This window comes from Cyphomyrmex costatus, unplaced genomic scaffold (assembly GCF_001594065.2).
Source record: "Cyphomyrmex costatus isolate MS0001 unplaced genomic scaffold, Ccosl1.0 scaffold302, whole genome shotgun sequence".
Lineage (NCBI taxonomy): Eukaryota > Metazoa > Arthropoda > Insecta > Hymenoptera > Formicidae > Cyphomyrmex > Cyphomyrmex costatus.
The window spans coordinates 576,058-594,921 of NW_017277148.1; the positions used below are offsets into that span (position 1 = coordinate 576,058).

The following is an 18,864-nucleotide window of genomic DNA, read 5'->3' on the forward strand; positions in this document are numbered from 1 at the left end:
GGAAATTCTATAACTTTTTTGTAATTGGAGTCGTCTCTCGAAAGAACGATATTTATATAAATTACATAAATAAATATTATTGAAATATATGTAATATTAAAATCTATTAGATTCAATTCAATAATACAAAGTAATAGAAAAAAACATACGTATGAGAGATAATTCCATGCTAGGATTCAGCACTGAATATTTTAATTAACGGATATTAATTAACGGATATTAAAAGTCCCGGAATCCATTGTATGAAATAAAATATCATATAATTTGTAACGAAATTCAAAGCAAGTTATGTTATAACAAACGAGAGTGTTTTTATATAGAATTTATGGAACCGTAAGGATCATAATTTTCAGAATAGGATTATCAGATCCTAAAATTTCTAACGTCATTTGCAGATTCTGTGAAAGATTAAGATGTGTAATTTGGAGAGTAGGATAGGCAGTGCTTAAGGCAGTCTCATATCTCACTTTAATTTTCCGATGTCAAAATAATTATTGTTATATCTATATACAATCATTATAATTTATCTGCGTTTTAATTAATATACTAATGTATTTTAAATCAATATTTAAAATACATTAAACAATGACAAATGGTGGTAGTATACGACATACATATCTAATATTTTAGTAAATTATAACGACTGTGGAAGATAAAATAGTCCGTAATTTTTATATTATTTTATTAAAATTATTTCTATATTTATATAATATATTTACTGAATTAATAATAACTTACTGAAAATAAAACACTTAAAGAATTATAATATTTAAATATATCAAAATTATTACATGCTTTACATGTATTTACGCATATCGGTTATTACCTTGGATATTTATAACATCATTTGAAATTATCGTCTAATCATGCTCCAATGTTTATCTGTTATATGAAGAGTTATAGAATTCATTTTTTTTAGAGCCTGAATTTAATTCCAACGAATCGTGAGATACCGTTATCCAATAGTATTCCAACTTTTACCTCTTCATCATTTTTTATACCAGTTTTAAAACTTTTCTACGCAGAGTAACTTTTTTGCATACAGTTGAAATTGCTTGAATGTAAATGTGGTGTGTTCATTTGTAAACGCTGTTCTTCAAATAAACATGAAAATATGTAACATAAATTAATCTACTTTTTTAGATTTAAATTTATTTTATCTCAAGATTCTTTTTTATGACATTTGCTATTAACTTATATTATACTTATATTTGTCTTATTTATTTAAAAATTAATTGTTAAATAATATTATTTAAAAATCTCAAATATTTTGTATTTACGAATTGTTTTATATGTAATTCTATATGATATAAATATCCATTTTAAACTATAATTATTTCAATCCCTATTTAAAATCATAATTTTAATCTTTGTTTTTGCATACATGTATATAAAACCGGTGAGATACTGGCTCAGTATCAACTTTTAGTATTCAGTATCGACGTGATATCGGATGTCAGTATTGGTATTGTACTGGTGTAATACAAGGATGATACCAATGGGCCACGACTTAAACTATAGTATTATTATGGTATGGGATTACAGTGTCATAATGTTACTAAACGCTGGTACTTTTATAGTACAGTATTACAATACGGGCTTACAGATATTATAGCACCGAAAAATAGTACACATATTATACTTAATGCAGTAACAATACCTAATGCAGTAATAACACTGTACCAAAAATGGTTAACGAATTATAATGTTGCAAAAGTACCAAATATTGGTACTGATATTTAATACTATAACAGTACTAAAAATTAATACATTGATTAATATATCGATTGTTAGTATCCGATATCATGTATTCAATACTAAAAGTAGGTGCTAGACTAGTATCTCGCCGATATTCAATTCCTATTTGGATTTATATTCGGAACATGAACAGGTGAATCGACAATTTATCAATTTTTTATAACTTTTATAACTTTCTGAGTAGCAATCATATCAAAGAGCCATTATGCTATTTTCTATTGCACTTTTACAATGTATTGATTTGTATCGTAATAATTTTTTTTAATATGTAAGAAGTGTATAAAAGTAAAGCCAATCTTCTCTATTTTGAAATTTGTAGTAAAATTAAAAGAATCTTCCATGTACGTGAATATTAAATGTTAGTTTTAAGGCGTCTATTATCTCTCTTGTTTGGAGTCATAATTTAATATGCAGTGATGCAATAGAAGTCTTAATGCTAGTTAAATGTCACACGCTTTTGTTTAGAAATAATGCATAATAAAAGAGAAAACACGGATTGCAATATATATTAATAGCTAATATATATATATAAAAATTATGTAGGATGCAGTAAATTGTGACAAAAAGAATAACACAGGCCAAACATATAGCATATTATTCTCTAAGAAGATATATTTCTCGGATTAAAAGATTAGAAGTCTCAGTTTATTATTTTTCTGTAAAGTAAATACGGTTTAACAGGGAGAAAGAGAAATGCAGTTTATTTAGTATAAATATTGAATAATATATATGACAGATATGTAAATCTGTACAGAAATCCTTGCATTATACGAGGAGCAAGAAGAATGGGAACGAACCAAATTAATATCTCAAATAACAGGAGACATAGACGTGGAGAATAAATCAAAGTCATAATTAATTTGACAGTATTAATTCCAGTTACGAGTCGTTCAGAAATCTGGCTCACCTTGTCGCGTCCTGGTCGACAAAATCGATTTGCGTACGTGCCATTACGGCGTTTTGCTTCGCGGTCTCCCTCGGCGATTCCTTAAACTCGTTTTGAACAATGTATTTACATTAGGATGCTCATGACGTAGGAATTTCGAGATCGTGTTGGATGCAGACGAAGCGACGTGGCGCGACACGACAATTTACCACTTTCGTTTTGCACGTTTTGCACCGCCATCCCACTAATTCGTCACCGATGTGCTTTGTCGCGGCAACGCACGGAATAATGATGGACGAAGTCGCCTTAATGAATTTCCTTCGCCGACAAATAGCACGGCAGGTGAAGTAAGGCGGGCACGCCACTCGCCAAGATTAAAATCTCCTCGTTTCTCTTCAACTGTCTTATTAGCGTGTCGTGGCTCGTCGAGTGCATAGGAACATTGGCGCATGTTGCATTAACGCGCACTGCGGTAACGACCGATTTAATTGTCCGCCGCGTGCAAATTCCGTTAATCATACTGGTTGTTATACCGTATTTGTTCTCAGACACCGATCACTATTGTATCACCATTATGACACCAGTGTGACAAAAACTTTGCGGTATTTCGTTGACTGCTTTATTTTGTCCTATTCTTCTTCCTCTTTCTTCGTAATCACACGCGAGAGAAATGTCTCGATGCACTCAGTTTTCTTGTCGGCGAACACACGCGGGAATGATTAACGACGTAAAACAAAATTACGTCGTACGTCCATTATTACGTTCCGCACATTGTCTTTCGAACGTGATTATTTTCTTAAATGTAAGCATTCCTCAAGCGTTTCTTTTGCGCACTTTATATTCGATACCATCGGCCTTTTGTAGTCACTATAAAATCCGTAGCGAATCGTAGCACTTTGATTCAGAAGAACGGATTTTAAGTAATGCCTTCCATCAAATTTATCCAGTTAATAAATTCAATAATTTGACACCTATAACATTTTTTTGTAACTTAAATCTTTTGAAAATACGAAGTTAATATTTTTTTATCATTTTTTTTTCTGCCATTATTTTACCGAACTTCCGCTTGATAGAAGAATATTATTAATGTTGAAGTCAATATTAGTTATATTTTTGCCTGAAACTTTTATTATTCATAAATTAATAAAATTTGTTTAACTCATTAAATTGTCAAAACTTTTACTTTAAATTTTAATGATGTAGGAAAAGCTTTATTGTTTTAGTATAAAAGTACAGTCATAACTCATAAAATAGTGACTTGCAAATTTTCAAATGAATATCATGCAGATATAAAAATAACAATTATGCACAAAAAATTAGAATCTCGTTATCTTCGAAGTCTTCGTTATATTTTTCTAACAAAAATATATAGAAAGATCGTTCATACATTAATTAAAACTTTCTATATAATTAGATAAGCATTGTAAATTAAAATACAAATATTTTTTTCTCTTATCAATGATTATTTTAAAATGAATGATTGCACGATTTTTAAATTTTTCGCGATTTAACTAAAAGATGTAACAAAGTGTTATATTTATCGTATAACGATTATAAAAATGTATCATATTGATAAATGCTGTAAATATGTATATTTATTTTTCGACGAAAGTAACACACAATATAAAATTATGATAAGACTACAATAATCTTAAAAGTAACTAGAAAATATACGGATATTTTCGAGTTATACTTAAGGAATTATCTGTTGAATAGAAAAGATATCGAAGGTAGCTTATCAAACAAAAATTATGTAATCAGATAAAATAATTGATAAAATGGGTTTCAAATATAATAAAATTTTTAGGTTTTTATATATATTTAATTAGTATGATTTCATCAACTTTATAATGAAATTGTATCAAATTAGCAATTCAGCACTATCAAAGATGACAAAACAACGAATACAATTTATATCTCATGCTTTATTAAATCGGTCAAACTTTTGGTCTCAGAAAAGATCATGTTAATAGGTAATGCTCGTAAAATAAAAGAAACTAGACCGTGATTATGTAAGAAACTGATGAATGACGAATGTAATTTATACCTATGTTGCAAGTCGAGCTGATATGTATGTTTTGTGACCTCAGATATTATCTTATCGACGGCACAAAATAGTTTCGAACTTTGCGCTCAACGACCGCAAGTATTATTATAATGAAATCGAGTAGAATCCCAGTTCCGACAGTTCAAAGTGTTCTCTCGATGCAATAGTATGTTATTATTATTTTATTTGCGTACGGAATAGCGTCACGACGATGAGTTTCGCTGTTTCGCGCGGCACTGAGGAGCGCCGGTAGCTCATTCATTGTCGGCACCCCCGTGAACGCACTCCAACGGCGTCGCGCAGGCGTTGCACCCTCGTCGTTGCTCGTCCTTCGGTCCCCGGTGGCGTCGTGCGACTCGTCACCCTCGCTCTGGAGAAGAGAACACCGAGAAAGAAATCGAGAGCTAGCTCTCGCCGCGCGCATTTTCTACGGAGTGGCGCGAAACGACGCGATCGAGGTGGCAAGCCGTGATGATTTATCGCCGCGACGTCCTGGTGGGAAAAAGGCGAGCCAAAACGATATTCGGCCACGATTTATGGAATCCGAGCGGACAGAATTTCTCCGTTGTGCCAACAACTCCGCGGAAAACGTCATGTTTTGTTTCGCGAAAATGTAGATGATTGGAGTGGAGTAATAAGAACGGCGTGAGAAGTCGAGTACGGTGCTGAAACAAAGATAAAAACCGATGCTAGAGCGGGTAATTTTTACACTTGATTTTTATATAGGGGAGAAAACTCGGCGCTACATTGTCGCGGAATAAAGAATTTAGAACGCCTAATGAGAGAAAAGTTTTTAATATTTGTGTATAATTGTAAATAATTACAGTCCCAAACATCAAAAATTTTTTTCTTATAATGTAAGTTTCTAATTATCTTGCTAATCGTCTTGCAAGCTTTCGCTTATCTCCATAAAATTATAGAGAATTTGAATGAATGCGCGGCGCTTAAAATATCTCGTCGATGCCATGACGTAATATATGTATAATCTTTGCGTATATATAGTATGTATTTAGAAAACTATTTTACTAACTTCCTCATATAAACTTCTGTGCCTTCTCAGAATTTTGCCGCATTGTTAACTGGTCATCGACTATTATATTTAATTAAGGTACTCAACTCGCGCTAAGAAGATTTCACATAAGCGCTTCCGATTGGCTTTTCTATGTCCCTCGTAATATATGACATTATATCCGTTTCGTAGCGATGTTTCGTTAAATCATTTTGCATCGATATTTCTCTCGTTATGATTCGTAGCTACTGCTACCGAATCGGCATGAAGCATCAGTCAATGAAATCTCACTTCAGTACTGAGCGTGTGTATGTGTGTAGAATAAAGAACCGGTTCAATCATAAAATGTTGTTCCATTAAATGAACACGTTTATTTTCTTTTAAATTATAACTTACATAATATATAGCAAAAGAGTTCTTTTATTAATCATCTTACAATTAGATATTTTTATATATTTTATGATACATAAAATACAGATAAAAATTAAACTTTCTAAAATGATAAATGATAAATTAAAATGTTAATAAAGTAATCTGAATTAAACTTGAATCAGATAATTATTCAAAATTTTTTTTATTTATCGAATTGAATGAGAGAAATGATTTATTGTATTGAAATCACACACTGTGTGTGTGTGATTTTTTAAATTTATATACGTATATATAATTTCTTTATTTCTTACTTGAATTCGGTTGATATTTAATTTCATATTATTAATGTGTATCATTTCATACAATTAATATGTAACTACATATTATTTAATTAATTAATATGTATAATTAATCATTTACATAAAATAATATCACTTGTAGCAAATTAAGTTTGTGGTCAGTAATTTTGGTGTTTATACAGAAGTTATTTTATTCATTTGTTTTAAATTTAAATGAACACATTTTATTGTATGACACTGTGTTGTGTTCGCAAGAACTGTTAATTCTTATCTATTATACATTGAAGCAGTCTAGAAGGAATTTGCTTATCATTCGTTTTTAGAGCAAAACACATAACTGTACGGAATTATCGCGACAACAATGCCATTTTTTTGTATAACCAAAAGAAGATAGCTCATTTTATTGGATCAAAACGAGACAATTTACGGTGCAAAAGTGAGTAAGCGAAGACTTCAAGTTTTTTTTTTTTTTGTGTCAAACAAGATAGCAAACAGAACGGTTTATTTTTCTCTTTTCTCTTCCGCCTGCATTTTCCTCGTCAAAAGTGGATTATATCGCTTTGTACGTGTAGATTTGGAAAGGATTTTACCAACGAGTCACGAGGGATTCGTGTTGCTCTTGTTGTTATTTCATTCTATCAAGAATTAAGTTGAAGGACTAAGTGGATGAGTAAGTAATATATTATATATATAAATGATAGTAAAAATTGAATTCATAAAATAAATGATATTAATCCTTTGTGAATGAGGGATTTGAATTTTTTTTGTGGGGTGTAGTTGGCTAAATTAAATATATGTTTGTACAAATATATAGAGGTACGATTTAATTAATTAGTTGTTTTCTTTAATTTGGTTCTTTTCTTTATATTGTTTTAGATTATATTCCGTTGCACGCATAATACGCATAATATGTCATTTTATCTCTGTTTAACATTTTACGAGCAACAAGGATAAAACGTCTCATGCGTATTCGCAGTGAGAAATGACAATGAAATAAGATCTTACAATTAATTCGATTGGATACATTTATTGTTAGTGCGTTCAACCGAATTCGCAAAATTTTCCTCTAGTCACGCAATTAATTTTTACATAATGTGTTAGATATCAGTAAACTTTTTTTCTTTCCCTATTATTTTAAATTTAATAGCTCATAAAAATTAATTAATTATTAGAAACTTAATTATAGAAAGTCTAAACATAAAAAATACGATTTATATAAATAATAAAAATGTGATGCATAATAAAATTAGTATAAATTGTAAAAAGTAGTACATAATAAAAATGTTGAGTTTATAATGATAAACAATATAATGCACATCAATTTGGCCTATTTTAAGTTTATAATTAGAATAATATATATATGTATATAATCAGAATATTGTAACGACTTTTAATTGTACAGTGCGTAATTAAAATAATGATTATAAGTGAGATTATTGTAATTGTTTGGGTGAATATTTAGAAAATTATTAGATTAAGAAATTAATTACTTTTTTATTTTTTACAAAAAATAAATATGCAATTAATTAAATCATTCTGTCTACATAAAAAAAAATGTTAATAGGTTAACGAAAAAATGAGAAAAACTTGTTTAATATTCGTAAAATATCAATATATTTTTTGATAAAAATTGTTGTATATTAATCTCACAAAGAACATCTACACAAAAATGTTTCGAAAAAAGAGACACGTTTGATCACACTTTGTATCAATTGACATTACAAGTAGTCATGATAAAGATACGTGCACCGTAAAAAAAATAAAGTTTAATCTGCTTTTAGTGGCCAAGTGGTATAAAAAGGGTAAATACGGTAAATATGCTGTGCGAAGATTGCCGATTCTTGACTGGCTACCGCAATACAGACTTACGTGGTTCTTGGAAGACGCATTGGCTGGCATCACGGTTGGTCTTCTTGCTGTGCCGCAAGGCATTGCTTATGGTGCTCTCGCCGGTTTAAATCCCGAGGTAAAGATCAAGAAAAAGAGGACGGCCAACACATTAATCGTCTATCGAGTCATCCCGCAGCACAGATAAACGTTCCTCTGTTATAAATTTTAAAGGGATAAAATGAAATTTTTGAGAGTAACTAGCTGACGGTGAAAGTAAATCAAGAAGTAACAACAAATAAATCTATTTTGAACACAACGTAAAAATATTTTTTGATTAATTTGAATTTGAACTAAGTATTACTTAAAGGAGCGTTATTTTTTAAATAATATTAGAAATTCTAAATGTCTATATATATTAATAAGAAAAAATCATTTTTGAAAAGTAACTAATCACCACTACGTGTTATTTATTTAAAAAAATCTCATTATTTATAATGCGTTGACTTGTTACTTTTACTCGTTATTTTATTTTGTTACAAGTAATAAATTATATTTTTTCAATAAATAACCTAAAATTATGATAAGTTACTTTTCAAAAATGACTGCTTTTCCTTAATTTTAGTTTTTAGTTAATTATCGTTATCACCATAAAAAATTGCAACATTATTACCACATCATTATCTATTATAAAAATAATGATAAAAGTAACGATGTTATACTTACTTATCTTTTCTAGTATCCTAATATTGACATGTAGGTATTATACAGAATATCTTATAACTACAGTATTTTTATTCTAGAGTAAAGCAGATTAAAAAATCCTAACACGAAAATGTCAAGGCCACAATAGTTTTTGAATTATAGTATAACTGATTAAAGATAGCCACTGATATTGCGTATAGAAATGGAGCACTTACGTTCGTAGTTACGTGCATATCAGTCTGATATTGCATTTACAATTAATCAAATTTTTGTATTGCATAACTGATTAGTAACAACTTAGCAATTGTTATTAGAATAATTAAATCTAACGTAAAAGTTTCAAACTTTAGAAACAACATGAGAAGTAATATCTACCTTTAGAGTATACTATGAATTGTACGATAATTGTGAGATTCTGTATATATGCACAATTTAACTAATTTAAGTGATATTTTTTGAAAATAGTCGTACTTTATTTCTTTATGTATATTATGATACTCTTCTGTGTATTTTACAGCAAGGGATGTATGCGGCATTTATGGCATCATTTACATATATCATTTTTGGTTCATGCAAAAATGTCACTATTGGTCCAACAGTTATTATGGCTATCATGATTTATCCCTTTGTCGCAAAATATGGTGCTGATATGGCTATATTAATTACTTTTTTAAAAGGATGCATTATTGCATTTTTAGGAATTTTTCGTTTAGGTACGCTTTTTTATTCACTTAAAAGTATATCGTTCTCTTTAAAACACAATTCAAAAAAATGCATGATGTTCGAGTTATTATTATGAATGAGTTAAGTCTACGTTATCGCATCGATCATTAAAAATGACCTATAAACTTAAGTTTATAAAAAATCATTACAATTTCATAAAGATCGTGAGCCTTTTTTAAAGGTTGTAAAACAAAAATGACATCAATTGATTAAATTAAGAATGTATAGTATGTCCATTTTACCGATATTATTTGATATTAATCAATCATTTTCTGTTAAGTTAAAAAATAGTTTTTCTCTTTTTCTGTAGAAAATCTTGATTTTTTGAGTTGTTACTTTTAGTAAGTGAAAAAATAATATTTAAATGCGATAATGGTGAAAAATTGTTGTTACATATTGTGCGTCTTTTTTGTTCATTTTAAGGGTCTTTACTGGATTTTATATCTCTTCCTGTAATTACTGGCTTTACTTCAGCCGCAGCGATCAACATAGCATTTTCCCAATTTAAGTCGCTCCTGGGTATTCATTATACAGCCGACAGTTTCCTGGATTCTGTGATCGCGATCTATAAATACCGTAATGAGATCCGTTGTCAGGATATATTGTTGGGAATTGGTACAATAATTGTATTAATTTTGCTCAAGGTATAAATTCTATCAGCACCAAAAGTGCAAGTTTTTTTTAAATAAAATATTTAATTGTCGTTCCAATCAAAAGAGAATGTTAAAAAATACAAAAAGAAAACACTTAATTCTTTAGTTATACACCTTTTTGGACAGAAATTAGCCCTTTTTAACATTCTTCTTTTACAAAAAGGCGATAATTTCATATAACAGAGGGGAATCTTATTTGTATTTTTTCTAATTATATAGATGATACCAGGACAGCGTACGGGAACAGTCTTGCAAAAAATAGGATGGTTTCTCGGTCTGTCTCGTAATGCATTAGTTATAATTATAGGCACTGTCATGGCGTATATTTTTTACATTAACGATTTAGAGCCTTTTACGTTAACGGGTGAGTAGATAAATCATTTGCCTAAAATTAATTTTTTAAAAGTTACCATCAACATTACCGAATTTATAAAATAAGTTTTGACAATTAAACGTAGTAATTAGTCACCAGATAATTTTAATCATCTATCTTTTATTTGATGTTTCTTTATAAATTTTAATTTTACGGAATGGAATATAAAAGATTTATTGTATTATCGATATTACGCGTTACGGAATAAATTTGCGATAATAAATTCTGTTTTCGTTGATTAATCTAAATTTGCATCTTTAATATCTTCTTGAATATCTGAAATTGAAATTGACTTTTTAAATATATGTTTATTGGGGTTAAAATTAATCAAAATTTATTAACTTTTAAATTATTATTAACATTTATTAGTTATAATATCCATTTTTTAAAACAAGGTCATCAGTGGTTACGTTTAACAGAAAAACAATTTTGCAATTGTTATAAAATTCTTTAATGTGATTAGTTTTATTTTTAGTTTCTCATTGGATCTAAATATGTAAATTAATCATATTCAAGAATTTTACAACAGTTACAAGCTGTCTTTTCTATTGCTTTTTCTACTAAACGCAGCCAATGTTATACAATGATTGTAATAAAGAAGTAACTTCTTTTTACGCTGGAATCGCAAAATAAGATAAGAGCGCAGCATAGACTTTTGCATAACACATAACGCATAAAAAATCAATCGATCAGAATTTTTTATTTTCATCTCCACTTTTAGCGGCTTGATTGGTTAATTCTTTTATGCGTTATGCAAGTCTGTGCTACGGTCTATAGTGGCTTGTTTTCGTTCCAAGATTTCGATGTATTGTTAAAAAAGAGTAAGGCTTTATATATGGACACACAAATTATAAGAAAATATATTTTTCGTAGCAAGTTGCGTGAAAGCGAATAATAGACAAAACGTTTCAGGCACAATAGGGCAGGGTTTGCCATCGATCGCATCTCCGCTCTCCACCTTTCACAATCTAACACACAATTTTCTGGAAATGACTACTGCAATGAAAACGACGCTGTTCACAATACCAGTCGTATCAACTATCATGCACATTGCCGTTGCAAAAGCTTTCGGTAATTAAATTATTGTTATATCAAATTACTAACATCGCTTTCACGCATTTTTGGAGAATAAATGCCTTATAGTTAAAAAAAATGTTTCGTATAAAATGCGTTTAACATGTCATACTGTGAAACGTGTGATTTTATTATGTCTTGCCAACGTAATAATGTTACTATTTTTCGTTCGTACGAAGTAGAATTTATACGAAACAAATGAGCGCAAACGAAGGCTGTTGCATTCATGAAGCAAATAGTTTTCATTCATGTTTCTTCTAGCTAATCTAGTTTGTTTACAGCGAGTTTGCGCTACACTGGATTAGTACATGTTATATAAAGGCTATGTTGTTATAAAATATATCCAAATGCAGTAACATAAAATTTATAATCAAGTCTTATAATTTAGGTCTGTTCATGTGCTTGCATTTTTTGCACTCAAAATTGTCGCTTTCTCTCTTTTCAACACCTGATGTATATCAGTATCAGTATATTTATCTCGTTTTAAGTGTAAATATTTTTAAGAATCTCAAACAGCATATATTTTTGACAATGAAATAACATATGTATATTCTGCTAAATAATGCGACAGTTTCATTATTGGGTATTTATTTCTTTACAATATTTTTTTATGAGCTTTTATATTTAACTAATTTTATACATAATAATTTTTATACGGTAAGCACTAATCTAGTGTAATACAAATCATTTAATTTGCTATTAATCTGATTCTGACAACAACCTTTTGGATATTATTATTTTCGAAAATTATAAAAATCGAATTTGTTTAATCAAAGAAAATAATAGTATAATTATTTTAGCAGAGGGTGAATCTTTGGACATCACGCAGGAAATAATTGCTCTAGGAGCCTGTAATATCTTCGGGTCGTTTGTTTGCTCGATGCCAGTTACAGGATCTTTCGTACGAACGGCCATCAATCATGCGTCGGGCGTTCAAACTCCATTGGGAGGAATATTTACAGGTACATACGCGTGAGTGATAAACAAAAATTTCATCACTTTTCAATTCAACGTAATTTAAATATTAATCAATTGGACTACGTAAATATATCTAGGAACACATTTGAAAACTGCTACGTGATATTTAATAAAATAACTTTTCGATAAGAATTGATTTTCCGACTATTTGAAATTGTTGAAAAATATTTTATAAATATTGAATTTATAAAATATTATTTAATACAATTTTTAGAATTTAAAATAGTAGATATTGAATTTAGAGTTTATAAAATATTATTTATAATACAATTTTTAGAAATCATAAATATTGAATTTATAGTGTTATCGTAAAATCACAATTAAATAAAAAATTTCGATAAATGTTTTGTCGCAGTTTTTCGAAGATTGGAGTACAGAAATATATAGTTTAATTTTTCAACAAATCACAAAGATATTTCTCTCTTTTCTTCGAAGCGTTGCTTAAAGTATTAGTCTCTGTAAAAGATAGAATTTTCTGCATAAAAATAAATGTTTTATATTTTATACATATGAAACAATTCAATAAGAGGTTAATATTTATATTTAATAAGATCTGCAATTTTATAATTTAAATAAAAATTTTCGTACTTTATATCTTAATTTTTTAAAAATATCTATTTCTTAGTTGGATAATTTTTGATCCAAATTCTAAATCGTCTTCAAACTTTTTGTACTTTCAAATACACAGTATAAAAAAATCTGTAATTTTTTATTTTGTTAAAAAATGCGTGCATCTTTAATTATGACAATGCGATCTTTTCAGGTAGTCTGGTGTTATTCGCGATCGGTGTCTTGACCTCTACCTTCCGCTTCATACCGAAGGCGACACTAGCCGGTCTCGTCATATACTCCATGTACTATATGCTCGATTTCCCAACGTATAGCTTGCTGTGGCGTGCCAAAAGTAAGTTCCACAAATCTCTCCTGCTCTCTATTACTTTTTTTCTTTCTCTCTCTCTCTCTCTCTCTCTCTCTCTCTCTCTCTCTCTCTGTGATTCAATTCACCTATATGCGATCTAACCAGCAGCGTGGTGTCAATAGTCCACGCCGCACAAAAGGAGCTGGCGTCAGCGAGCGCCACCCACTCTCGGGATGCATTCGTGGTGCATTTGTTCTCAAAAAGCCCGCGTGAAACAATAATGCTCGAGCGCGCCCTTGGTGGCATTTATTGTTAAGGCGAAGCAGTGCTATCCGATCCCGTTAACTTTTGTCGCGGGCTTCATCTCGAGTTCATCTGCAGCTTCGTAGAACTGGCGATATGCGCCCATTTGCAAATGCTATCATTCTGCGTCATTCTGCGTGGGTAGAATCAATAAGTAATTTCACGTATAAATCAAATTAAGATATTAAAAGATTAAATTCGTTATTATTTAAGCGAAACACAAATCATCGTGATAACACACGAAAATGGCTACTAAATCATTACTAAAAGTCATTTTTTAATTAGTGACGATTCTTTTTATCGTCATTTCGATGTTGATCGTAACTTGTTGTTCTGCTCGAGCAATTAAAATGGAAATTTCATTACTGTCAAATTTATTGTTAAAGAGGATATCTTTATGACAGAAAAACAATTAAAATAAATGCAGTAAGTGTAATCACGATGCCGCAGCACCTTTCAACTACGATTGTTCTGCTAAAAATATATAAACATAACAGAGATTGCAACTTGCTTATTTTTAAAAACTTTTTTATAGCTTTTCTAAAAAATAGGTTATCAGATTGTTTTATTCTCCTGTTAGAGATATTTTTCAAAATCGCAGAAAGATTGCTGCTGTTGTTCCTTTATATCATATATTATTTATTTAAAAAAAGATCGTCAAAGCCGAAGATTTTTCTCGCCTATCATAGTGTCAGAAATTTGCCGGCAAAAAATCGAGAATATTATTCAAAAGTATACTAAATATATCGTACTAGATATATCATAGAGATCACATAAAATTAATTTCTTCTTTTGGACCGTAATCCTTCTTATTATCATTACTAATTTATTTTTTATTTTGAAAGATTATAGTAATACGAAGACTATACAATTTTTTAGAGCTCGATTTCTTTGTAATGAAGCTGACATTGGTCAAAGGCGTCATCTTTGGCTTGGAGTACGGTATCTTAATTGGCATTGTCGCCAATATTATGTTATTGCTGTATTTCTCAGCGCATCCTTCCATTCAGACGAAAACTGAACAGGTACAGTAGTAACATTAATTTATATTGTGTGTATAATCCTTCGAATCAAATAATTTAATATACCGCTAATTTAGTATTAAATTATGATAACCTTTTAACTTTCTCATTACCGAATTTTTTACTATATAAAAATTTTACGTTATTATATATATGTATATGCTGAAACAAATGTTTAGCATATTTTTTTCAGAGAGCAGTATTTATACTTGACTTGTGCGCAATAATTTCAATGTCTAGAAATATAACAGCTGTTATTCTCTTGACACGATCAATATGAGAAAGAGAAGAAATATTCAACAGATATTATTGCGACGCACAAATGGTGCCGCTCTCTCTTAAATCGCTAACACTATATTTCCATCCTTAATCCAATTTAATCATATCGTTATCGTTTTAATGTCATTAGATATTTATCATTCCTTTGACAGATTAATCTGCAGTATTACGTGAATTAATAAAATCAATACATCCCTCGATATTTCTGCTTTTTCTTTCTAAAGTAACAAATTCTTCTCTGTTTTATCATATTTACAAAAGTCTGCTATTAAAGCTTCTGCCTACTCACTACGCGCGAATATTTAAATTGATAATGCCAGAAGCAAGAAAACACATTAATGGAAAGTCTTGCGAAAAATATATTAAAATAGAAATATTTTTTAACAAAACAATATTTACATTTGGTAAAGTACACACTTGTAAAATATAATATGTCAAAAACTCTCCTTTTTTATTTCATAATAAAAAATTACATGTATTTATGAAATGTAATTTTTAAAATACAAACTATGTTATAATATTTTATACTAAAAGACATTTTATACTATAAAATATCACCTTTCTACTTGGATTGATTTGTTTTTCTTAAGCATACTTAATTCAATTTAAAAAATATATATATCTATGACTACTTGGTGTTTACTACAATATAAGGGAAGTTTTTGGTATATTTTACAAACTTATTCTATTATATATCAATATACTTTACTTAAATAACAGATTTTTTAAATTGGCAAAAAAATAGCCAATTAAAAATATCGTATTTAAATGTATTTTTTAAATAGTCTGAGATATTTTCTTAGTGTACAATGATTAGCCATTAATATATGAGCAAATATATGATATCTTATTTTTCTTGTCTTAAATACAGATCGAAGGGGAAACTGTAATAGTCATCATACCCGAAGAAGCAATTTTTTTTCCAGCGGCAGAACGTCTACGTGTTAATGTAATGAAGATCTCTGGTGAGAGTTCGTGCAACGTGATACTTGATTGTAAGAATCTGAAGAGGCTTGATGTTACGGTTGCTAAGGTATATATGAAACTTTAATGGCGTTTTCGTGAAAGATATTAATATACGTATTAATATAAAATACTTCTTTAAATACATTCGAAGAAAAGAACGCGAGCAAAAGGAAATATAATGATAATAGCTCAACAATATATATCTATCATATATCTCTCGAGTGAAATAAGATGATTAAAATTAATTATTTTGGACTCTAATTTAACTTTAAAATTATTGAAATGTACGTATTAATATCATTAAATAAATGATTCGATTAGAATCACATTAGAGAAAGATGCATTAGCAGTGATACAGAATGCATGTGTCTAAATAAGAGCGAAAAATTTTACGAGATGAATTTTTGCCAAAAATTAAGGAGAGTTTTTCACTTAAACATATACTTCTATTCTTCTCAGAGATATTATACTTCATCAAAAGAAAAGGTAAAATTAAGTTGTTATATTCTCTTTTCCAAATTTTAGATAAATTAAAAAATTAAGTGAGCGTTTTTCACAAGTAGACAGGATATTTATTATAATATTTTTAGAATTTAAGATGTAATTTTTACCTTTCTCTTTGAAGAAATGTAATTCCTTAGAGGAAGATATGAGATTATATGTTTATAAGATCCCCGCTTAATTTTCGATGAAGAATCATCTACTTACGTTTATTTAGCAATATTTTATATATCCTGATGAAAATAAAAATTGGAGCACAAGTCAAATAAAAAAGAAGAGCAATGGTGAGTAAAACGTATAAGTAAAACTTCCAGAAGGTATAAATTGAAACAGTGAACGTAAAAGGGTTATTCACTTCTTAATAAATGCTTCTTTTACGCGCTGTTCTATTTTATGCTTCCTAGAAACTTCATTTACGCTGCTGTCATTTTCCGCTTACATTTACAGTTCGACTTTTATTTTCGTTAGAATCCCGCTATGTTTATTAAGAAGTATAAATAAGATTATTTAAAATTAACTTTGTTTTTAAAATGTAACTATAATACAATAGCTATTTATGTAAGAACAATTTAATTAAAAAATTAAGTTAGTTTTTATCTGAGATTATTTAAAACATAAAATTTTTTTTATAGAAAATGATATTGCAAAATACTAGATTATACATAGATCAGTTATAGTAGTGAATAGAAATTTATAAAATCATTTAAAAGAATTATGGAGTTTGCACATTTTATATATACATACACATTTAATATTAATTATTTAAATACATTAAAAACTAAGGTTGAAAAATTTTAAGATTTGAAAAATTTGATAAGATTTCATGATTTTACCGATGAATGATCTACTTATTCGCAAAATCATTTTTACAAACATAGCTGTTTATGCAAACACATAGGCCACGAGGTTCATTCAGCAAACAGTACACTCACATATTAACATATAGATAACTATTATCAGCATTTTCTGTAAATTCTTATAATTATGAGGAATTGTACAGCGGGTTGTGAATATTATAAATAGAATTTCTCAACGAAAACTTTTAAAGAAACATGTGTGTTTAAAGAACGTTTTAAGAGTAGGTTACTAAATTTTTAAAGAATCTTGCTTGTTGATGTTAGATCGATCCAGATTTTGTGCTATGCAAGTTCAGCTCTAATTACGTATGTGGTTATTCTCACGATTACGTATTTTATTTTTACAGTTTGCACACTCTTGTCGCGCCGTGTTGTAATTAACATAAAATCGATTGTCTTGCAGAACATCAAGCTTCTGGGACAGGACCTTTCAGTACGTGGACAAACAATTGTTTGTAGTAATTGCTGCGAGAACGTGAATGCCGTTCTGAAGATCGTAGCTCCGGAATTATTAAACGTCAAGAAAGATAGAAGTAATCATACTGAAGGGAGGATCACTTCTATCATTTGCTCGTAAATCTGAGCGACTGCTTAGATTTATAAACTACAATTTTTGAATAAAAATGTAAGTACGATATATTGGATATTAAATCTTGTACATGATATTGTTCTATATTCTTAGGGGCAATGAAATTCGCTATTTATTAAATTCACTTGCGCTATACATGTTTATTTAAAACGAGCGTTTAGCCCAAGCAGAACAGGTCATTACAACGTAATTTTGAGGTCAAAATGAATCGTGAATGATTTTTAATAATTATTTTTTAAAACATTTTGACGCTATTTTGATGTTATAATAATTTTATGTTTTGCTTAAATAACGTAAATTACACTTCTCAACGAAATTAAAGGATCACTTGTTCCACCCTGCAAAAATAGGCAAACTTTGAGATAGAATAACTTCGTCAATATTTATTTTTCTTTAATATTCCATGGATATTTAATATTTTATTATTGTTTTTCAGCTAGTTGTGCTACGATCGCATGGAGTTTATTTGACGAAACAGTCGCATATTTGCATTGTTGTTTGATTAAATATAATATTCGTGTATAATTAAGATTCTACTTCAAAAAACAATGAATATTTATGTGAATGTTAAATCAACGCGTACGAATCGACTCACCGATGGTGATACGCTGCCATTGTTTATCGTTGATTGTTCCACTGCTCCGGATACTCACTCGCACGATCACGATAATTAACAAAACGCTAACTAATTCACGACACTCCGAATTCTTATTGAGTACACACTGCATGTTGAACGAATAAAGAGCCCGCGAAAAGCTCGATCTATATATATATATATATATAT

At 29.3% G+C, this 18,864-nt stretch overlaps 1 protein-coding gene across 1 annotated transcript; it reads left to right on the top strand.

The window, feature by feature from the left end:
• The first annotated feature begins 1,883 nt into the window (after positions 1-1,883).
• On the top strand, positions 1,884-18,068 carry LOC108775598 (sodium-independent sulfate anion transporter). Its single transcript, XM_018542015.1, has 11 exons — positions 1,884-1,891; positions 8,100-8,337; positions 9,421-9,616; positions 10,050-10,270; positions 10,499-10,643; positions 11,565-11,723; positions 12,527-12,688; positions 13,468-13,608; positions 14,746-14,891; positions 16,039-16,200; positions 17,895-18,068. The coding sequence occupies exons 1-11, from the start codon at positions 1,884-1,886 to the stop codon at positions 18,066-18,068; spliced, it is 1,752 nt and encodes a 583-aa protein (XP_018397517.1).
• The last annotated feature ends 796 nt before the right edge of the window (positions 18,069-18,864 follow it).

Excerpts from the sequence above, each read along its gene's own strand:
- LOC108775598 (XM_018542015.1), top strand. Across the intron at positions 9,617-10,049 it reads TTTAGGAATTTTTCGTTTAG|GGTCTTTACTGGATTTTATA; the intron begins GTACGCTTTTTT and ends GTTCATTTTAAG. Across the intron at positions 11,724-12,526 it reads TGCCGTTGCAAAAGCTTTCG|CAGAGGGTGAATCTTTGGAC; the intron begins GTAATTAAATTA and ends TAATTATTTTAG.